At 37.0% G+C, this 23,539-nt stretch overlaps 3 protein-coding genes across 3 annotated transcripts; 2 read left to right on the top strand and 1 right to left on the bottom strand.

The window, feature by feature from the left end:
* Window positions 1–3,277: 3,277 nt before the first annotated feature.
* On the bottom strand, window positions 3,278–7,378 carry LOC149030258 (ATP-dependent RNA helicase fal1-like). Its single transcript, XM_089142547.1, has 7 exons — window positions 7,221–7,378; window positions 7,066–7,114; window positions 6,824–6,961; window positions 5,900–6,133; window positions 5,125–5,164; window positions 4,945–5,045; window positions 3,278–4,874 (listed from the first exon to the last, which is right to left on the bottom strand). Exons 1-7 carry the CDS (start codon window positions 7,286–7,288, stop codon window positions 4,857–4,859), a joined length of 648 nt encoding a protein of 215 aa, XP_088998673.1. The 5' UTR covers window positions 7,289–7,378; the 3' UTR covers window positions 3,278–4,856.
* Window positions 7,379–11,450: 4,072 nt separating this feature from the next.
* On the top strand, window positions 11,451–13,529 carry LOC149030257 (fasciclin-like arabinogalactan protein 10). The gene has a single exon (XM_089142546.1). It carries the CDS (start codon window positions 11,525–11,527, stop codon window positions 12,785–12,787), a length of 1,263 nt encoding a protein of 420 aa, XP_088998672.1. The 5' UTR covers window positions 11,451–11,524; the 3' UTR covers window positions 12,788–13,529.
* Window positions 13,530–17,098: 3,569 nt separating this feature from the next.
* Window positions 17,099–17,892, top strand: NEET (2 iron, 2 sulfur cluster binding protein). The gene is made up of 2 exons (XM_089152649.1): window positions 17,099–17,467; window positions 17,611–17,892. The coding sequence occupies exons 1-2, from the start codon at window positions 17,220–17,222 to the stop codon at window positions 17,714–17,716; spliced, it is 354 nt and encodes a 117-aa protein (XP_089008775.1). The 5' UTR covers window positions 17,099–17,219; the 3' UTR covers window positions 17,717–17,892.
* The last annotated feature ends 5,647 nt before the right edge of the window (window positions 17,893–23,539 follow it).

Genomic DNA, 23,539 nt, shown 5'->3' with positions numbered 1-23,539 from the left:
CATGTCTCTATATTTATTCAAGCTTCACTTTGATTAGTACTGCTAAAAAGAAATGACAATTTGCCATTTAAAACAAGTAAAAAAACCTAGATAGGTACTTCCCTCTGCTGCAGTTTAAAGTTTGTTAGCTATAATTTTGACTGGTACTGAGCATTAAAAGCTTATCCTCACTAATGTTCGTGTTGTGAAAGTTGTGATTATTACAAACGCAACAGATGGAGTCCTGCTATAGTGGATGCTATACTTATCTCATTATCTCATCTCATTCTTTTCCAAGTTTCCTGCTCTAGTTTGGTCAGGTTCTGTTGTTTTGATTTATTCCTTTGTCTGGATAGGAAAGGGGATTGTACTCAGATTTCTTCCTATAAATAACATCTGAGAAGGAGAAGCAACCATCAGTTGTTGATCTCTTTGGCAGCCTCACTTTCTCTTCTATATTCCCTTCTTCACTCTTTTGATTTTTGTTTTTAAGTTCTGAAATTTTGCCATGTGATTAAGGATGGGCATTGGCACAATGATAAAGTTGCTCACCTATGGCCAACTTAACTGTTCATGGTCTGAGTTCGGAAACAGCCTCTCTGTAAAAGCAAGAGTAAGGTTGCATACATTATGAACCTCCCTAGACCCTGCAGTGGCAGGTTTCATGCATTGGGTAAACCTTTTTTTATTGTTAAAACACATACAAAGACTCCATCTTGTCCAACTGAATGGATTGATTACATGGATCCTCGCCCTCCAATCAGCTTTAATCAAAGTCGTACTAGATACTAGGTATCACCTTGACAACAATGAGTTGAACTTTTCAAACATCTTCACTATAACAAGCAAGTGATCAACTCCAGGGCAGCTCTCCTATAATTCTAGCTGGATAAGATACTACCTCTCCTTCAACAAGTCTACAGTGTTTTTGGTATTTTGACTAGTCCATTCTCTTACATATATTTCTTATCTGAAAATATTCTCATACCTGAATCTTAGACCCATCTTATGCTAATATGTCACTATTCCATCCCATAATACCCTTGTGCACCTGGTCTGTTGTATTTCAAATTGCAAGGACAACTGAATCCCCTTAATAGTTTTCTCCCCCTTTTTCCTGCTCATACTAATCCTTTCATAAGCACTTGTTCCACTTGTCTAATAGAAGTTGCTTTTAATTGCCAAAAAGAATCAAATAAGAAAGTGAGAAAAAAGCAGTTCTTGTGCCCTTGAGCAGATGAAACAACAGAAAGTTCTGCTAGGACGTGTGGTTGTGAAGTTCTAGTTGTACACTATCAGGAATAAGAAATCAGTACTTGTGTGCACGTGTGGAGGAGAAGAAGATGACAAGAGAAGAGAACAGAGGAATACACAGTCGAGATCAGACTCTCCTATGAATTTTTTTCCTGTGAAAAGTATGAGGTGATCTTCAAAACGAATGAGAATTTTGGTACAGTAAAATAAGTACAGAAATGAAAGCATATTGTAAATGATAGGTCATCAGGTAAGAACTGGCAGTCCACATTTGATCATTCAGAAAAAGATAGTACACTTTTAACTCCTGTGCATTGAGGGAAAATTGTTCTGCACTTACCAAGCTGATAACAGAATGCAATCCACCCCCCCCCCCACCCCAACCCAAAGAAAAGAAAAGGAGAAGCCTACCACAGGAAGCTGATAAAGTTCCTTAATATGCAGACCACAGAAGAACAGAAAGCTAATCAGAAATATGTAGTTGAATAAAACCATAAAACTCAAACATCACCCCCTACATCAACACAGAACAACACCCCCCCCCCCCCACCACCAAAAGAAGAAGAAAAAAATGATAAAAACAAGTCTCTTCAATAATTTCTTATTGCTTATGGGTTTATTAATTACACTAGCAAAATCAATTCCATGAAGGAAAAGAGAGCTCCAAAATTAACATCAAACAAGATTATACTACCAAGTCAAGTTTCTATCAATAAGAAACTAGGAAAGGAAAAAATGATTGACACAACAATAACCAATAAGCCTTTGTCCCAACTAAATGGGATTGGCTGCATGGATTCTTGCCTTTCTGAGCTCTATTTCAGGTCATACTGATAATGAAGGTAAATCATCATTACAAAAATAATAACTCTCCTTTTGCCAAACTAATGACAAAGAACAAAGAGAGTAGAAAATAAATGTGAAATCAATGTTTGGTTCCCCCTTGTCGAGTGGTACCCTCTTGTTTGGTTCAAAAGCCATATCCCACGCCATTCCTTTTCTGTTTGGAGAGCCTTCCTTTGCCTTCCCACCAAGGCCTTCCTCATCCATCACCACCTCCATGTCAATCCTAACTGCATCCTTTATTTGAACAGCCCTGAAAATGTGGACCAACTTTTCTTCTCTTGCCCCTTCTCCCGTTCCTTGTGGATGAAAGCCATCACCTCCGTTTGGCCCAGTTCTAGACACTCCCTTGGTTTCCCTGGTGATTGGACCTGGTTTTTGAGGCATTTTGCAGGCAGATCTATTTATGATTTGGTTGGCAAATTGGTGTTCAATGCTTTGATTTCTCACTTGGGTGAGAGCAGACTCTCAGGAGATGGACCTCCAAAACCAGATCCATCGACTTGATTTGGAATGCCATCCGTTTTGAGATCTCTGGTCGGCTGCAGTCTCTCCCCCACCCTCCCTGTTTTGATACTCCAAGAAACAGAACCACTGTAGATTCTGGGGCCTTGAGTCTTCTTTTGTGCCCTCTAGTAGATTGTAACCCCCCCCCCCCCTTGCATCTTCCCTCCTCTCTTGCCTTGTACACTCTTTTTCCCCTTCTTGGGGCTTTGGTTAATGAATTTACTCATTCATCAAAAAAAGAAAATGTGAGTCTCTGAAGATGGATGCATTATTAGCTTCAAGAAGAGAGGAAACAGGATGAAGATGATAAAGATGCAGCAGTAAGGAATGTGGTCAGCACCAGCAATCTGCAGGTGAAAAAATAAATTATAAATGAAAAATCAACAATATCATAGACACTCCATGCAATGCATGACACCAAACTGATAAACAGAAAGAAAATAGAAGTGCCTAGAATGAGAAGGTTGTAACAGGTTTAGAAACAACTCATAGACTAAATCTAAATATCCATATGTTATGAGAACCCAAAATAAAATATCAAAAACTTAAACTAACCATGCAGAACACCTTTGAAGTCCTCCCATGAAAAAGGCGATTTCCACCAAAAGCAGGGAGAAGAGAAAACTGTACACGCCGACAGTATAATCCCGAAATAAGCCAGCTTGGGGGGGGGGGGGGAGGGATCATGTAGCCCAACAGAAAATCTTTGCAAGTCAGTCTATTATTCAGTTATAAATAATTAAATACAACTTGAAAATAAATAGCTGCAACAGATCCCTGAAAAATAAGAGCTCCAATTGTGAGTTATGTTACAAGGAAGAGGAACACCTTGAACTTGGTAAAAGATAGCAATCAAGGAAGAAAATGCAAAACATAAATTGGTTAAACAGACATAAAAGGATGACAACTGCAGTAGATGCCATTAACAAAAAGAAGCCAACGATTACACAGTCTGACAATTTTGCACCACATAGCTGCACCAGATATACAGGAACTTTTCAAACTAGGAATTTATTTTAATAGAAATATGAGCTTTGTATTTCTATATAGCTATTTCAGATATAATTTCCACCAGGACACATGACATAATAGAGTATTTTTTCATTGTAACATGGAAATCATGCAACAGAAGCACATCAATATGATAACTAAAAGTAGCCCTCCAAGAACAGCAACAGGTCCTACAACCTTCAACTGAACCAATAATCAGGGTTAGATTGACTCTTCACAGAAAATGAAAGAAAAGAAAACTACAGTGACTGAACCATTGCAGCATTTGATGCTCTCATCCTTTCTTAAAAACAATTACTTTGTCAAGGTGAAGCAAAAACAAGAAAGACAACACCAAATTACATGGAAGTCTCCCCCTGGAGAAGGGAGAAAGAATCATATTATTTTATTATCAGTGAGAGAAAGTTCAACGCAATATATTAAACCATAGAGTTTCCAACTAATTTTCAACGGATCCAAGGAAAAAATAGACTAAAATAGAAGTGAAGTATAATGTAACCCTAACCTTGAGGTTGGTCACTATCAGGGAATTCCTTCACGAGCACCATCTCAAAGATCGTGGCAATGCTTCCCTCCCCTGAATCAGGAGGTGAGGCGCTTACAGGTGAGACAAACACTCTTATGTAACCTGGATCGTTCATAAGGCATTTTCTCAATTTAGATTTGAGGAAAAGGTTAGAAGTAAGAACACTCGAGTGGAAACAGGAAATCAAATCTGCCCGACCAATTTTGATGGGGTTTGGGTTAAATTGGTTAGAATCAGCCCTAAGAACCCAGACTTGACTTCAAAATCCAAAAGTTTTAGTGACCTTAAATGCTTTAAACATTAATCAACCATGACTAATCAGCAAGAATAATGGCCAATGTTAGCATAGAGCACCATGAAGGCCTTTCTGGGATTGATATAATCATGGAGTAATTGTGTTGTAATGTTTGATGGACTGCTCATTGACTTAGATGTGAATCAAAAGAGAGCTGCAGATCAAATTCCAAGAGTATCTTTAGTTTAGCCAACTATCTTCACATTTGAAACCAATACATCACAGCTTTCTCTGTAACACTGGTTCCTGAAACCATAGTTTCAGATGTAATGTAATAAACTGATTGAGCATTTGAATCCCATATCTGCGTCTCATTTCTGGGAATTTACATGAACAACCATGTGAATACTCTTTGCCTTCAAATGGATGCATTACATGGCCATAAAATTACAGTAATTCATGAAATTTCTCAAGTGCATGCCTTGTTGCAATCTGCCTCTGTCACAGCATCTCAAACATCTGCATCACAACCGCATACAAAGTTAGTATTAGTCCGTAACTAACAGACAAGGAAAATCAAAGAACTCACATTGATGGGCATCTCCTCTATAACTACGCCCACGCTCTTGTCAATGTTTTGCAGGGTCATTACTTCACCAGCCCCAGCAACCAAGTTGATCACAATCCCATCTGCACAAATTTATTTCAGTTAGTCAAAAAGAATACTACCTACCAAACTCAGGTTTGTTGTTGCTAAGAAGAGAAAAACCTGCTGCCAAACAAGTTGTCATGCGCCTCAAGTATGTGTCCTGCAAATAAATCATCAAAACAAAATTAAGAAGAAAACAATAAAAGTTCATAATAAATTTGAAGTTTTGCTAACAGGGGAGTCACTGTTTGACCACATGAACCAGGTAATAATTATTGAAGGACACCAAAGAACTAGTACCAGTTATCCTTGTCTATGAAAAGCACAGTTGTTAATCCATAATATACAGTAAACCAAGTTGGAGAACCAATAATCTTTGCACCAATTGATGATGAATAATTGATCAACGTTAATGGGACCACATTATGATGAATTAACTAAGTAAGCTACTTTCAGTAATTGCAGTGATAGGAGAAGAAGCAGATGTAAATTACTCTGAACAAAGAGCACCGGAAGGATAAAACCCAAAGGCACTATATGCAATCCATTTCACATCCCTATCTATTTTTCTTCTCATTTGTTGGATCTGGGAATCACCCGGTCTTGAATGGTAAGTATTTGATACAATGACTCAGTAAACAGTAAACAGCAAACAAGCGGTCCTATGAATGTGCAAGTCACACAAAATAACAACATGCAAGTCCTGGATATTGGCAAACTGTCCTAAACCAAATAAACGAATCAAATGCAATCATGACAATTTCTAGTCTGAAAGATGTATCGAGATACCCCTACGAGCTTGGAAGCATTCAATGCAAATAAAATGTTTCAAATAAAGTGTTGAGTGTATAAAACATGGAATATATAATCTGCAATGAACCAACAGAAGTTTCACCTTTTTAGCTGGCAAGTCATGATTTATCAAAACATGAGCACAAATGGATGACTCCCCCAAAGATACATGAGGTAAGCATGCATCTGTTACAATGATCATAAACAATTCATGCTCTTCATTTCCAGTTTCATGGTTTACTTCAGCATCAGCAGCAAATTTGTGGTTCAATTTCACAGTTGCTTGACGGAATTTGTCCAATTTCAGAATGCGTTCATCTTCAGCCAAGTCACTGTACTATATTGTGAAAAGAAAATATTAGAATACACACCAGACAAATTATTCAAGATCGAGGAAGGAGTTATCCAGGATAAAATTAAGTTGCCAGGCCATATTTATCAGATCAGTACAATTAGCCCACCAAAAATAACAAAAATGCACCATCTGAAGGACTAAACATCTAAAGCTGCATAAATTCTCAGGCAGCAAAGGCAAAGGAAATTACAATTAAAGGTCAAAGTAGACTGGAAAACAGACTGGACAGTCACAGAAATGGGATACTGTTTTTCAACCACAAGCTCAAGAAGGTCATACCAATGGCCCGAAAAACTGGATTAGGTAGCCGTATGTAGACACTGGTGGAAGTAAACGAAGCTCAGGTGGCTTCTGGTTGAGACAACCTGAAACCCTGAAAACCAATTTTGGTTCTTTCAAACCACTCACAATGGAAAATTTTTGTGTAACATTGGCATAAGAATTCAACATTTCCCAGGTTGCATGGACAGAGGCCAAGTAACCTTTGTGGTTCAGCAAATTAATTCCCTGGTGTTTAGCAAAAAAACCCAAAACATGATCCCAGAAAAAATCCACAGCTTGCAAATGCAATCGTAGATTAACTTTCAGGAGCATTCGTGTAAACCCAAGTTAAGACCAGTCAAAATTTAGAGTTTATCACCAAACGCTTTTAACAGTGAACTTGTGGCATACCAGAGAATCCAAGGAAATGTTAGGAAGGTTGGAGACTGCAGCGCAGACAGCATCAAGCTCGTCGCGGGAGCTACAGCAGAGCACTATTGGTAAAGAAGAATGTTTCCTTGCCATGCGCAACAAATCCAATAACGTCAACTGCAAAATTTTAAAGTTTAACAAAACAGCACGCTTAGGAACTGAACTGAAGCTCAAAATCTATCAGATTACAGGAAAATAAATAAAATAAACTGTGTTTTCACCATCTTGAATTGGGGTCTGTCCACGGCTAAATAGTAGTGACGTGATTTACTGTAAATTTAGAAAAACAAAAATATTAGAAATGTGTATTCAATCTCAGCCCATTCACGAAAAGATCATTCAAGGATGTCAGAAGTTAGGGTTATACTGATCAAACCTGAAATGGGAACACGAAGGAGAAGGAGAGGAAGACGAAGGTGATTTTTCGAGGGTAACCATCGCCATTCTTCCCCGAGAAGACGAAAATACTGTGATACAATGAGCTACAAGAATTGTGGGGGTATCAAGATATAAGTGCTCGATCAATTTTCTTCTAATCTTCTGTACAGCGTCGTTACGAATGAATTAAGATGTCTTAAACAGATGCGTTAATCGTTATGGCGAATATTCCCGCGCAAATTCTCAATCGAATATACTACCGTTTTCATAACCAGATTCTTAGCTGGAGTGCAGCTGTGCAGTACTATGCTTTCAAATTTTATATTTATTATATATTCATTTGAATTTTCTCTTAATCCTTGTATTCATAAATGTTGATCTCAAATGATCCAGGGGAGATACTCACATGATTAAGAATGAAAATTCGAATGTCAGAAGATAAAATTCCACAGTCAATTTTGTGTGAACTGATTGGCGTAATATATTCGAACATTAGGATAATATTCTATTGATTTTCCGAACAGAATCTGTTTGATTTTACAAGTTTTTTTTATTAATTGATATATTTTTATCATTTTTTATGTGAATATTAGATTTGAAATTTCAAGAATTTAAAATTTTGAGATTTATTTTAATATAAAATCTAAAACAATATTCACATGTCTCAAAGTTAAAAATATTCACATTTTAAAAATAAGAACCAATTTAAATAAGTAACTTAATCTAATAATTTTGAATTTAAATGGATAAATATTTGTAAGGGTTAGGTTTGAAATTTAAGAATTTACTATTTATTTTAATTTAAGAAAAAAAATTTTAAAAAAAATCACATGTCTCAAGTTAAAATTTTATTAAAACAAGAAAATAAATTCAAATAAATAACTTAATTTTGATAATTTTATTGGACGGATAATAATCAATCATAAAATGTATTATCATATTAGCATTCTATTAATAATCGAATAGATTTAGATATCCCTAAACTAAAATAGGATTATGAAAATATGAAAACAAATTCAAATAAGTAAATTTACACTCATTCTCATGGACTGACAATAGGTGTATTGATCAGATTAGCTTCTATTAATAATCAAACATCATTTGTTCCCCGATAGTCTATGAATTTGAATTTTTAACCAAGTTTAGGTTATACATTTGCACTCCTATTCTCAACAACAATTGGGGTAATAATTAGTTAGTTAGTTAATTAGGCTGTCTAAGGCTTTTTTTGGCTTTACCCAAACAACAAAAAGAAGGCCCAATATCAATTCTAAATCTCTATTATACCTATTTAAAAGAAATGAGTACAAGAATTCATTTTGGTCAAAAATGAAAAATGGTTTGGTGACTTTTAGTGAGAATAAATTATGGAATGGAAAATAAATTTTGTAGGTTTAAATGAAAATTACTAGAAAAAGATAATAAATTTTTGATAAAAAGAACCCCTAGTAATTCAAATATTAACAATCAATTAATTGATTTGGATTGTAATCTCATTGCAACTACAATCTATGTAACTTGAGATTTGTTTTATTTCATTTTATATCTTAGATATAGAATCATAGATGCATAATTGCTTTGGATTGTAGAATTAATACATTCAAAACCCATGAGGAATTATTTCGTTGATTCTGTTTTTTTTGGTAACCCTATTTCATTGATTCAAGATACATCAATGGTGTTTATTAATGCAAAATCTTGTTCGACCATTCGAATGCATGAACCTGCAAGAATGTGCTCGACCGTGTTGGTTGAGTAACGCTTCTAACGAGCAAGTTAGCTAGAAGTAGAGACTAAAAGAACGAGAAGCCTAATGTGACGAATGCATTGCCAAATATAGATTTTCTAGAGGAATTCACTTACTTGTCAAGTGATAGAGTATGCATTGAACTATTTATAAATTTTAACTTTTGGTAGAGTATTCCCCGAACTACGATCTAAAGTGATAGACTTTTATGGATGTTAACCTTTAGGTAGAGTGAGTGAGTTTTATTTATTTATTTATTTATTTATTTATTTTTTCTATTGAACTGACCTGAAAATACATTGAATGGATGCGAACCTAATACCCCCCCATGGGAATCTAAGTTTATTAAAATCACCTAAACTAACCCACCATTGGCTTTAGCTTAAGTATTTGTTGAACTATGATTATAGAGTTCACTTGGAATAAGAATTCAAACCGTTTATCTTATTTGTTGAAATTAAATTCTTATCCTTGTATTTGAGGAATTTGATCACAATTCGTTTTGTACTTATGGTTGATTTAAATATCTCCGAGTCGATTGTGGTTGGACCGCTCGATTGAGCAACGGTCAACCCATCAAACATGAGTTGATAGGGTAGCCACTCCACTCGTAATAGTGTCAATCTCTATTTCAACTAAAACAAGCAAATTTCCATAAAGGTTGTTGTGCAACTTGCTGTTGAAATGGCCTAATCAAGTTCATGCCCTCCAACTAGAAAAGTCCAAATTGACCAAGGGGCTCGACTCACGTCCTTGGGTCAATATAGATCGGGACACTAACTAAATGAGGAACACTTGTACCCTTCTCAAGATTAATCCCATGGGGATGAAGCCCCCTAAAAAAGCATTGTTTGGGAAATGCCCAAAGTTGTAATTGGAAAGGACTCGAGAATCTAACACCATATCTATCTTATACGAAAGACTCGACACCACATCTGTGTGAAATGAAGTGCCAACCGAAGAATTTGCCATACGATTGAAACTAACTCATTGCAATTTACATTTCTCGCTATTTCCTATTCCTACTTCTTCAAATTATTATGAACTCCTAGGAAAGTCCAAGTTGACCAAGGGGCTCGACCCATGTCCTTGAGGAGCACTATAGACCCAATTCTCAAGATCACCCCCAAAAAAGGCATTGCTTGGGAATGCCCAAAGCTGTAATTAGAAGGACTTGAGAATCTAGCACCATGCCTATCTTATACAAGATACTCGACGCCATATCAATGTGAATGACGGAGTCAACCGAAGAGTTTACTATACAACTGAAACTAACTGCAATTTCTTTCTATGGAAGTATTACGAACCTAATTTATAGCTGCCTAAATGGTGAAGCATAACAAAATTCAGGTTATAGACTAATATCAATTCAAGGTAATTAGTTATAGACTAATATGAATTTCCTTTTGGGTTAGTTTGGTCAAACTCAAATTCAGGCTTGAATCTCTATGGAAGGCTACACACCCCCCCCCCCCTTTTCGGGTCCCCCCCCGGAATGCTCACCTCTAATTTTTATCTAGGATTGTGACATGTGATAGTTAATCATCCAAGGGTTAAAAGAATTAGAACCCAATTACAAAGTGAATCTAACTAAGGGCCTATTTGGTTACTTGAGTCTATTTCAGGTTTCAAATATCTAGATATTTCAAATCTATAGAGTCATAATTCATAAAATTAATTGTTTGGTTCTAGAATGAAATATGTGGATTTACCCTAAAAAACTATTTGATTTAAGTGATTTTCGTGATTGTGCAAATATTTAGTGTTTTTATATTAGCTGGATTTCACCCCATACCCATAAATCTATTGATTTACACTTTTAGTGTAAAAAAACAAATCTCTAGATTTCATGAATCTAAAGATTTTCCAACCAAACGGGTATAAATCTTGCATTCATGAATCTAGAGATTCAATCTCTAGATTCATGTAACCAAACAAACCCTAAAATAATATGTTGTAGGAATTACAGGGGTGGAAATTGTAGAGGATGTGAACCATTATAACCTACAACATGTCCTCTATAATCAATTAACCAACCATATGGTATATAAGAAATTGCTTTAAAAGCTAAGAAGCCTTCTTGAAGGAAAGGTGAAGAACACCTCCTTATGATAATAATGATAATAATTAAAGGAAAAGCCCTCCACATTCAAAAATCATTAAAAAGAAAAACAATCCACATACCGTTCATGGGCGGCAAATTTTCCAGCTGTTTTGAGTGGGCCCGAGTTGCCAACGGGCCTGATGTCCTTGTTTTCCATGTAGGACCTGCACTACCAGAAGAGAACGCCCACGGCCCACCATCACTGTATCACATGCCGTTTCAAAACCTCCTTAACCATGGTTTATCCTTTGGTTAAGTCCATTCTTTATTCCACTCTTTTCTGCTTAACCATGGTTAACTAAACCCTACCTCCCCACCCAGGTAACTACTACAAACACAGGTCCCCATGAAATGAATAAGAGCATTCTTCTCCCACATTTCACTTTCACTTGCCACTGCTCTTGTAGTCTCTGTTCAACTACTCTTCTCTGCAACTGGAAAAAACCTAAACATGGCTGCTTCTTTTCTTCTCCTCTCCCTTCTCGTTCTTGCATCACTTTCTCTTTCTTATTCCCATAACATCACCGACATCCTCTCTGCTTACCCAGAATACAGTCTCTTCAACAGCTATCTTACTCAGACGAAGCTCTGCGATGAAATCAACAGTCGCCAAACCATAACCTGCCTTGTTTTACCCAATGCCGCCATGTCTTCTCTTGCCGGAAAACACCCACTCTCAACCATCAAGAACGCTCTCAGCCTTCTCGTCCTCCTCGATTACTACGACCCCTCAAAGCTCCATGACATCAACAAGGGCACAACTCTCACCACTACTCTTTACCAAACCACCGGCAATGCCGCCGGTAATCTTGGCTTCGTCAACATTACCGACCTCAAGGGCGGCAAGGTTGGTTTCGGCTCTGCCGCACCTGGATCCAAACTTGATGCTACTTATACCAAGAGTGTCAAGGAGATCCCTTACAACATTTCTGTTCTTGAGATCGATTCTCCGATCATCGCACCGGGGATCTTGACTGCTGCTGCTCCTTCCGCCTCCAACGTCAACATTACGGCGCTGCTCGAAAACCACGGATGCAAAACATTTGCTTCGCTCATTCAAAGCTCTGGAGTTGTCAAGGTTTATCAGTCAGCCATGGCAAAGGGTTTAACCTTGTTTGCGCCGTCGGATGAGGCGTTTAAAGCTCCCGGAGCACCGGATCTCAGTAAGCTATCGAATGCCGAGGTTGTAACGCTGCTGCAGTACCATGCATTGGCTGGATATACACCGATTGGTAGTTTGAAGACCACCAAGACTCCAATCAGCACTCTTGCAACCAACGGCGCCGGTAAGTATGACCTCACGGTGAAAACAGCCGGAGATTCTGTAACCTTGGACACCGGTGTCGATTCCTCGAGAGTTGCTGACACGGTGATTGATAACACTCCCGTATGCATTTTCACCGTCGACAATATTCTTCTTCCGACCGAGCTGTTCGGGAAGGCGCCTTCTCCAGCGCCAGTTTCTTCTCCATCTCCGACCCCCGCAGCATCTCCAACCCCAGCTCCGGCAGCCGTTGAAGCACCAGGTCCAGCTGCAGTATCACCAACCGCGCCAGCGATATCCTCGCCGGTAAGTTCTCCAGGAGAAGCACCAGCGGCGGAGGCAGAGAACAGTACAGCAGGTTCTGGAGCTGCGGATTTGGGATCACCTGGATTGTGGAAAACCCTAGTGACAGTATCTGCAGCTTTCGTTGCCTGGGCATTTTTATTGTAAGAAACCATCTCTTAAATGGCGGTTTCTTAATTTATTTTTTTTCATGTTTTATTTAATGTCGAGAAATTCGCTGTGATTTAGAAATTAAAGCCAAAATTGCTGCTATTTGTTAAGCAGCAATGGTGGTTCACTAGTTCAGTTTAGAGTGGGGAGTGGAGTGGAGAGAGACGGATACTGAGAGTGAAGATGTATGTTTGGATACAGTTCTATGGATGCACCGCTTTTTTTCTTTTTGGGGATTCAGTTTGCTGTTAGGGTCGTGTTTGGCTTTTTAGATGTATCATGAACAAGTACGAGTAACGGGTGCTTCTAATTGCTGTTTGTTGTTTGCTAGAAGCCCAACTTTATTAATTAAAGATCCGACGGTGGGATTTTGAATTGGGGCTCATGAAAAGTGACTGGGCGTGAGAACCGAAAACAAACCCACGTGGACGTGGGGCCCGAGTTCGTACCGTTGTAGTTGGATTGGTTCGTTAATTTTGTTTTTGTTGTTGCGAAAGTGCGATGGATCTTTCATTCTTTCCTGAAGCGCGATGTCATATACCTAATGCGGCACCGGCACCCGCACCCGCACCCGGCACCGAGGTGTGGAAAACGATGGACTCCACTTCGATGAGTTACGCGCCAACGTTGTTGGGTCTATTGATTTTGTTGTGTAAGGGTTACATGAGTTGAAGTTAGGTGGGACCAACTGTATACTGGGTTCAGGTTCGGTTCATCAGTGTTTACCGAAAAACAAGTGGGTTGCAAATGCTTTTTTTTTTTGGGCAAGGGGGCAGCGCCGACCGGCGCCGGACCCGTCATCCGTTCATCCCTTCGTCCGTCGCTTTAGGCTCCTCCGCCACTTTTCGGTTCCGTTTCCGTTTTTTGTTGTCTTTCTTTTTTTATGTTTCTCCGCCTCCCCCGCCGTTTCTGTTTTTGTGTTAATCTTTCTCTTCGTTTCCGTCGTGTTTCCTCCGTCGCGGTTTTTTTCGTCCCTTCCGTCTTGGGTTTCTTCCTTCGTCTGCGTCCGTGGTTTGGATCAAAGAGAGGGGCTTCTCTCATTCAATGAGACACGAATTTCTTTTTTTCTTTTAGAAGCAAGGTTTGCCCTTTCACGCACCTTGACTATATATTATCAGAGGATAGCTATTATATGTAATGTGGGTCTCCCTTCTGACTAAGATGGAATTTGAACTTTGTTTTTCCCTCTTACCGAAAAAGTGTTGGTTTTTATCAATTGGATTACCCCAGAGTAATCACGTGAAATATTCTAATGCAATGAGTGTCTTTTATATACATATATGTTTTAATTGTGTCTTTTATTCTATGGTTTTATTTAGTCCCACATTGGGTTGAGAGGATCTGATTATATAATAATGGCCCATTTAATATTAATTTGTGCGACAAGAATCGAGCCTAAATCCTGTTGTGACACTATCATGATTATATATATATATATATATATTAATATTAATAAATCTATATGACTTGGGACTTGGGTTGTGGGCCCTATTGTGGAAAGCCTGCTACTTGGTGAAAACGTAGATATGCCATTAGAGAGGCACTCTCATGTAGGGAGGTCAGCTGGATAGGTATCTTCTTGAAGGGAGTTGAGCTGAAAGGTACTCTCACAAAGAGAGATGACCTTATATTTTCACCCACAGCATTTGGGGCTCTATATAAACCCATTTTCATGTTCATTTTTTACACTGAATTTCCTCCTCTTTCTTTCTTTCTCTCTCTCTCTCTCTCTTGTTGTTCTGTTAAGCAGTGAACATAACTTGATACACCTTAAGTAACCTTTATGGGGTTGATACACCTTAAGTAACCTTCCTGGGGTTGATACACCTTAAGTAACCTTTATGGGGTGTAACTTTAAAGGTTGAGTGACTGATCTTGGGGTGAAGACACTATAGAACCCGTATTGCACAAATCGGAGTGTCTAAATACTTTAAAAAAAGTAATTCTGGTACGTTTCAGCTCAAAAGAAGTATTATGAGAACAAGCATTCGATGTGTATTTGTAGATTCCTCAACAACGTTTCAACAGGATCTTCCATCCATCTCACAAAAGAGGGCTTATCTTTGAATTCTGACAATGAATTAGAAGTGCGATCTCGATGGGTCTCTAACTATAATTTTTCCCTAATGTGTAGTGGAGAGATGTGAGGAGAGCACAAACTTCGATATTGATAGATAGAAAATTTATACTCCAATTGTAACCAAATACCACTATTCTACTCTCCTACTTTAATTTCTCAACCCCAGCCCTTTACATTCAATGTTGAACAAATTGAGTCTTCCTCTGAACACTACTAAGCAGTCAGCCAAATCACAAGGGATTTCATGGTCTAGTCCAAACTCTCCGAGTCAAGAATCAGCTTGCAACTTGCCATGCTTTGCCTTTGGCCTTTGGCCTTTGGCATCCCTGTTTCCTAAAGTAGCAATATGGTTCTTGAGAAAAAGATAGATTCCTAATGAATTATAATATATTTGTTAGTTACTTTTACCTTTTTCTATTGATATTAATACTACCTTCTAAGGTTGTTTGTTTGTTTCTTTTTTTTTTATTTTTAGGGGGTGGGGTTATAAAGAATAGTACCTTGCAAGCTAAGAAGATATGATATCTTTGATAGAAATGGACTATGCAAAGGTCCAAAATTCAAAAAGACACCTGAAGGGGAAAGTGAGAAGGTGAAAGTGGAATAGGGAGGTAGAAAAAGGAATGGAAGTGGGTGGAGCACTGCATCTTCATTGTGTATCTTAATTAATCCTAGGAAGGAAAGAAAGATTTACTGGCCAAAAGATTTGAACTTAAGATTTTTCACTGATGAGGTGTTGATCTTTGTCAATTGAACAAACCTTGAACGCTATGTCATGATATGATTTATTTACCAAAATAACAACTACAACTCTCATATGGTTTCAGCATACCATCATCAAAAGAAATTATAGCAATTAAAATGGTGGATCTGCTTGGGCATATTATTTCAGCCACTTACATTTTTTTGGGTAGGAAGCCATATATATCATCATGTTCAGAAAATGAGAGTGAAGCCATTTATATAAAATGAACTATGCATTTTTTTTTTTTTTGAAAAATAGATTTGTTCGTGCGACAAAACTGATGAAACAAGCACACAATGAGACTACAACCAAAGAGCAGAAATGGACCAACTGGTTAAGCATTTCATTGACCTAGCCTAGGTGACTGGCTGCATAGTTGATCTCCTTAGAAATATAATAAAACTGCCATTTCCATTAAAAAAATAAAAATAAAAAACCTGCCATGACTCTAAAGTGATGCCCCAGATCCATTATATCTAGGATCAATGGGCTAACGGTGTAATGTGGTTACTTGTACCTTGGGAGTGAAGCACCAGCTCTCTACATTCGGACTAACATCATATCAAAAAGTTGAGGTTCATTTATAAGTCATATCATTTTTTTTTTAAAATTTAATCACAAATATTTGATGTAACTTATGAATGGATTTCAACTATTTGATGTGATATTGGGACACATGTCATATATCCACAATAAAATGATGGTCCATTGAATACATTTTCCTCTACAATCTGACTCCAAAGATAGCGTTGTAAGAGAGTAAATCATTGACATATTCTCGCATAATTGTAGAAACTGAAGATTAGTAATTAGTCAAACAGTTAGAAGCTCAACTCAACGAACAGGAGTTGGTCCAAGTGGTAAGCAGCTTGGTCCGGTTAAGCAAGGTTCCGGTATCCAAACCTTGTGGATGCAAAAAATCCCTGTTGGGAGACTCACCATTCCGGTATCGAAACCTTAAATCCCCGTTGGGAGACTCACCCTTCTGGTATCGAAACCTTGTGGATGCAAAAAATCCCCGTTGGGAGACTCATCCACCACAGCCAGGTGTGCAATCCGGGTCTAAGTGTCTAACACCGGATTAGTCAGGGTACAAAGCCTTGGATCCGGGGTTGGCAACCAAAAAAAAGAAAAAAGCTAAACTCACATAAATAACTTGTACAAGAAATCTACAACAACATTAGGGAGTTCGTATTTTACTCCCTCAGTTATGAGTGAATACTACATTTTTTTTTTTAATATCTCCTGAACCTTGTAACTCCAAAACAAAAAGATACTAGAAAGTATATTACCAAAAAAAATGCAGAAAAAATGTTTGGGTTGAAGCAGAAAGAAAAGTGAAGTAAAACAGAAACAAGTATTTTGCCTTCAAACCGTTTTTCTTTTGGTAGAACCAAACAGAACGTTAACACACAGCAACAGAACGCAATGACGTGTCGAATCCAGGTTCACCCATCTCCTGATCCCCAGCAATCTTATCTATAACACAAAGAGCGTGTGTTCTTCGGATCAGCGCCACACTCCTCTTCATCTACCCAGAAAACCTAAACCCCCAATTTCCACTCTTTTTCTCTCAACTCTCCAATTCGGTTCTTAAGGACACAATGGCTTCGTTGATGAACATGGTGGGAGCTAGTTTCTCCTATCGTTCATCATCTATGGTTCCTGATCGCAGTGGAGCAATTGGGTTAGAAACTCTTTCTCCTTCTTCGATGAGGCAAATTCAGAAGCAGAGGCGTTGCGTAGTCGTCAAGGCCGAAACCATAAATCTAGAGATCAGGAAAACCGAAGAGAAAGTGGTGGATTCGGTGGTTGTCGAAGAACTCGCGAAACCCCTAACCGCCTATTGCAGGTTTGCCTAGTTTCCCTCTTTTGACATCTCTGTGTTCATATATACTGTATTTGATCGAACTCTCTGTTTTTTTCCTTTACAAAATACAGAGATAGAAAAAATAGGAAGAAATGTAATATTGATAAGGTATGGATGGTGTGCAGGTGTTGGAGATCGGCTACTTTTCCCCTCTGCGACGGAAGCCATGTGAAGCACAACAAAGCTACGGGTGACAATGTCGGTCCTTTGCTCCTCAAGAAGCAGAAGTAGCTACTGTTTTTGATGAACAATAACCTATGGTTCCTCACCTCCTTTCTTCTCCAGATGAGTGGATTTTATTCACGTTTGAGTTGAAATGTAGCGGTTTCTATATGTATATCAAGATTTTCTATATAAAAACTCCATAGAGAAATGCATACTGCAGTTTGCACAGTGTTGAATGTTGATTGTTATCTGTTATGCTGAACTGCTTCTGGGCTAAAACCGATAACTAAAACTCACCTGTCCGTAAGAAAATTGAAGAGGAACTCAGAAAATGATGCTCTTTAAAATTAAAAAATGGGTCTTGGTTCTTGAGAGCTAATAAAGAAAGTGGAAATTGATCAAGCAGCATTAACAATGGAAGGAAATATTCAAGACAGATGAGATCTTGTGAATATTGAGGCGTTGGGGGATTTATCTTCCAACAACACAATATGGTGATTCCCCATATGTATTGTAGCTAGAACTGCAGGGGAAGAACTGCAGTTTCCTGACAGCAGGATCTTGATCATGAAGGTAGAGAAAACCATTATACTTATTGGGTTCTGGAACTAAGGGTCCAACGTTTCCTTAATAGGAATTCAGAGGAAAAATGTACTCTGAAGTTTCAGTTTTTTATCCAAGAAACGATCTGAGATGAGATGGAAACAATTAGTGGATATTCTATTCCAAATTGATATTGGTGAAGTGATTATTTTAGGGAAGGCCTAAAATGATCATAGATGAAGTTGTGAATGTTAAGGTATGAGGTTCAAGCACACGGTCGCACTGAATATCTAATTTGTAATATCTAGATGGCTACTTTCAGTTAGTAAATGTAGATGTGAAGGGTTGATCAGTAAATTTCAGTTTTCATGTTGGACCCTCATTTGGCTTAAGGATGCATTTTTGGTTCACCTGTTTTGAACTAACGTCATGTTTATTGAATGTTGGATCAGTGTATATATTCTTTTGATTGGGTTCAGTTCATTGTACTGTTGTAACTTGTAGAGTTCTGGGTTATGGTTGAGGTCTCTCTTCTCTGTGTACAGGTTCTTCTTCAAGGTTCAAAGCTGTAATCTTGGTTTCTCATGGAGTTTGTCATGGGGGGGGGGGGGGGGGTGTTTGATCTAGGTTGTTAGATCTTTTGAGTGCACATGTTGTTAGTTGTAGAGTTTTGAGATCATCTATGGTGCATTTGAGTTTTGTTCTGAGCTCCGGAGACATAGGCTTTACAGCTAAATTCTGTTATCAAACTTTGTGTTGTTCTTGTTCTTCTCTTCTTTTTGATTACCTATTTGAGATTGTGAGTGATTGAGCCAACAGTGGCATCAAAGCTATGGTTTTTAGGGTTTTTTTTTTGCTCGATCTTGAGGTCTTTCAGTTTGGTTTCTTCTCTATAGCCTTCGACTGTGGCTATTTGGGAAGATCTTTGATTGGTGTAGGGGTTAGGTTTGATCTAGGGTGTTCTAGCCCTGTTTTGGTTCTTGCAATTTCTTTGGGGTTCTTGTTCCTCTCTTCAAACTAGACTTGTAAACGGATCGTATTTGGCTTGGATACACTAGTATCCGAATCCGAATCCAATTAGCAAATCCGCTCTCCGAATCCGAATCCGAACCTGGAAAAAATTTAGAGTAGGCATCCGAATTCAAATCCGAAACTTTATCGGATATACGATAATAATCCGATCCGATAAACTATCTGATTATTGATTGATAATTGTCAATTTTTAATATTTTTTATTATAAATTTCTAATTTCCGATTATCGAATACCGGTTTCCGAATCTTATTAACAGTATTCGAATCCAATTATCATCTATTTTTAAAGAAAAAAGTTAAATACTTTACTATATCCGGATATTATCTGATCCGATAAGCAATTATCCCAATCCTAATCCGGTTGCTTAGCGGACGGATACGGATATTTTCCGGTAAGAAAAATTCCGGTAAGAAAAATTCCGGATACGGATGCCCTTAAACGAATACGAATGCGAATTCGAGGTGGATTTCGACTATCCATTTACAGGTCTATTCAAAACGGAGGATCCTATGGTGTGTCATCCTGGTTCTCCAACCTTTGAAGGCACAATGGAGGGAGTTGAAGGTGTTAGGGATTATGTTTCTACCAAATTGAACTCTAATTTTAGTGATTTGTTTGTTCCTATGGGAAGCTCAAAGATTGACATTGGAAAATTCTATGGTATTGGTGATTTCACTATCTGAAACGAAAGACTAGGGCTTTGTTAGCTAAACAGAGACTCCTAAGGGCTATTAATGATCTTGAGCCTTTCTTTGAGAGTTGAATTTGCCCTGAGAAAAAAAGTGATGGAAAATGCCATCGGTTGTATGCTCTGGAACGCTAAAGATGGTGTGATTCGAGACCTAAAGGATAACAAGATATGGTCAAAACTTGAGCAAATTTTGTTGGAGTAAAATCTAATTTATGAGCAATATATTAACTAAATTAATGTGTATTTATGCTATCTTATAACATAACATATTAAAGTTATCAATTTAGTTATAAAGCATTGTAAAGTGTGGCCTCCTATGTGTAGAGACCAAAATGCAATTTAGGGATATTTATGAAATTAAACTAATTACTAAGCTTTATGATGGGTTAAGTTAGTAATTGAAACTGCTCATATTGAGTAGTATATAAAGGGGTCATGGTCCTCAAGCCAAATGCAATGTTTTTCTTTTTAACTTCCGTCATTAGAGAGAGAATAGAAATATCAAAAGATCTTCTTAAAAGGAGGGCTTGCATTCAAGGCTTGGAAAATCAACGATCATTATTCATCTTAAGGATTTAGATCAACGATCCCAATCAAATCTTTTCTAATTCTTATGGATTCGGGTGAGTTTTCGCACTTAATATTTTCTCGATGATTTAACATATTTGATCATGAGTTTAATTAAGATTTTACAAATTGCATCAGAGCCATTTCATGTTGAATCATTGGGATTAAATCATGTGAGAATTAGGGATTTTTTTTTAATTAAAGAAAAAAGGTTTTAATCATAAACGAAATCTATTCATGGATTACTAATCTTCTTGTTGGCTACACATTTATGACTAATCTAGATATGATTGTTTTTCATTATTATAGTTAATCTGTTATGACTTTGTTCCTTTTATTCATGACAGTTAATTAAGTTATTGTTTTTAAGTGATTAATTAATTATGGAAGTACATTTCCTAGTTAATTAATGTTAATTTCATTTGAAAATTCCGTCATTATATTTGGTAAACCAATTCCATTATTAAATTCTAGTGATTAATCAATTTAGAAGTTATGTTTTTCTATAAGTACAAAAGTAGTTTATTATAATATTGATAGTTAATCATTTGAAGATATGTTTCCTACATATTTCAAAAATGAAGATGCATTTTTTTTCTTCTTATATGATATAAGTATTTGAATTTTGGTATAGTTTATAGTTCAAATATTGGTATATGTATTTTGGAATAAATCGATTGAAACAATATGTCGCCAAAGTGACATCTTTTGTGGAGATTAATTTTATTTCAAATTACAAACAACTATGTGCATGTAAGTTATATAAATATTAATCCGCCCAAAGGAAGATTGATATTCAACAGAATTCCATACACATTTGTGGTAATAAGCATATGACAATTATTCAGTTTTACAAGTGACTGATAAATCGGCCCAAAGGAAGATTTATTGATTTGACGTGTTCTTTATTATCTGTGTTTGATTACCGCATCAAGATATCAATTATAAATTAATATTTATGTCCAAAGACTAAATATTAATGGAACATTCGATATCTTGTGATGTATTACTCTTATTTAAATTTATAGATTAAAGTTATTATTTATTATTATTAATATTATATTATTTGTGAACATGTTTATTTGAATTTGTTATATTCTCTGTTTCAACTATGGGTTTTGCTTCTAATATATCAATCAATATTAATTTTATTTTTATGTTGAATGGTTCTAACTTCAAATCATGGCAAGAGAACCTCAACATAGTTCATGGAGTCATGGATATTGACCTTGCATTAAGGGAAGACCCTCCAGCACCTCTTACAAATGAAAGTTCCTCTAATGAAAAAAGGAACAAGGAAAGGTGGGAGAGGTGAAATCGCATATGTCTCATGATCATGAAGAAGGCCATTCCCAAAGCATTTAGGGGCACAATTTCAGAAAAAAATAACTATGGCCAAGGAGTTCTTTAAAGATATTGAACAGATATTTGCCAAAAATGAAAAGGCTGAAACAAATACACTCTTGGCAAACCTAATCTCAATGAGGTATAAAAGCAAAGGAAAAATTAAGGAGTACATCATGAGATGTCTCATCTTGCTTCTAAATTACGAGCACTTAAGCTTATCTCTCTGAAGATTTGTTAGTGCATTTAGTTCTTGTATCTCTTCCCACACAATTCAGCTAATTCAAAGTGAACTACAACTGTCAAAAGGAGACTTGGTCTCTTAATGAGTTCATCTCTCATTGTGTGCAAGAAGATGAAAGGTTGATGCAAGAGAAGATGGAAAGTGCTCATTTGACTAGTATTTCCAAGGACAAAGGGAAGAAAAGGAACAAGGATAATAAGGTTGTAAACACAATACCTAATAAGAAATAACAAAAGACACCATATGGCAAAGGTTGCTTCTTTTGTGGAGCTGAAGGTCATCAAAGAAGCATTGCACTAACTATCACGCATGGCGTGTTAAGAAAGGTATGCTTCTTAATTTGATTTGTTTTGAGGTTAATTTAATTTCGATACCACGACACACATGGTGGATAGATTCTGGTGCAACAACTCATATCAGTGTGTCTATGTAGGGTTGCTTGAGTTGCCGAAAGTCAAATGATGGTGAAAAATACATCTATGTAGGCGATGGTAAGACGGTTCAAGTTGAGGCAATAGGAAAATTTAGATTATTGTTAAAAACTGGATACTATTTGGATCTTGATGAAATGTATATTGTACTGGCTTTTAGACGAAATTTGATTTCTATTTTCTACTTTGGACAAATTTAGTTATTCTTGTTCATTTGGGAATGAGAAATTTATTTTGTTTCATGATTCAAAATTGGTTAGTTTCGGTTCTTTGTCAGGCTATGACAATCTTTATTTAATTGAATTAGTTGCTTCATTTAATGAATCCCTGCAATTAACTATACAATGTACTAAAAGAAACTTAACCAATGAGGATTCAACTGTGCTTTGGCACAAGAGATTAGGTCACATCTCCAAATGGAGAATGGAAAGACTTTTGTCAGATGAAATTTTTGCACCTCTAGATTTTACAGATTTTCACATTTGTGTTAACTGCATTAAGGGGAAACAAACCAATAAAAGGAGATTTGAAGCCAATAGAACTTTAGATATCTTGGAACTTATACATACGGACATTTGTGGTCCATTCCCTATAGCCACTTGGAATGGTCAACAATATTTTATAACATTCATAGATGATTTTTTTTTTAGATATGGCTATCTATATCTCATTCATGAAAAAGCACAATCTTTGGATGTGTTCAAAAGTTTCAAAGCTGAAGTTTAAAACCAACAAAATAAAAGGATTAAAAATGTCAGATTTGATCATGGTGGTGAATACTATAGCAGGTATGACGGTTCAGGTGAACAACGTCCAAGACTGTTTGCTAAGTTCTTAGAGGAATGCGATATTGTCCCACAATACACTATGTCAGGTTCACCCACTATGAATGGTGTTGCTGAGAGGTGAAATAGAATGCTTAAAGAGATGGTAAGGAGTATGATTAGTCATTTTACCTTGTTTAAATCACTCTAGGGAGAAGCACTTAAGATTGCAACATATATCCTTAATAGGGTTCCAACTAAAGCAACTACC

The sequence above is a fragment of the Hakea prostrata genome, chromosome 1 (genome assembly GCF_041222555.1).
Source record: "Hakea prostrata isolate BN-2017 chromosome 1, UWA_Hpros_2, whole genome shotgun sequence".
NCBI lineage: Eukaryota > Viridiplantae > Streptophyta > Magnoliopsida > Proteales > Proteaceae > Hakea > Hakea prostrata.
This window is presented reverse-complemented; position numbering and strand designations above follow the sequence as displayed.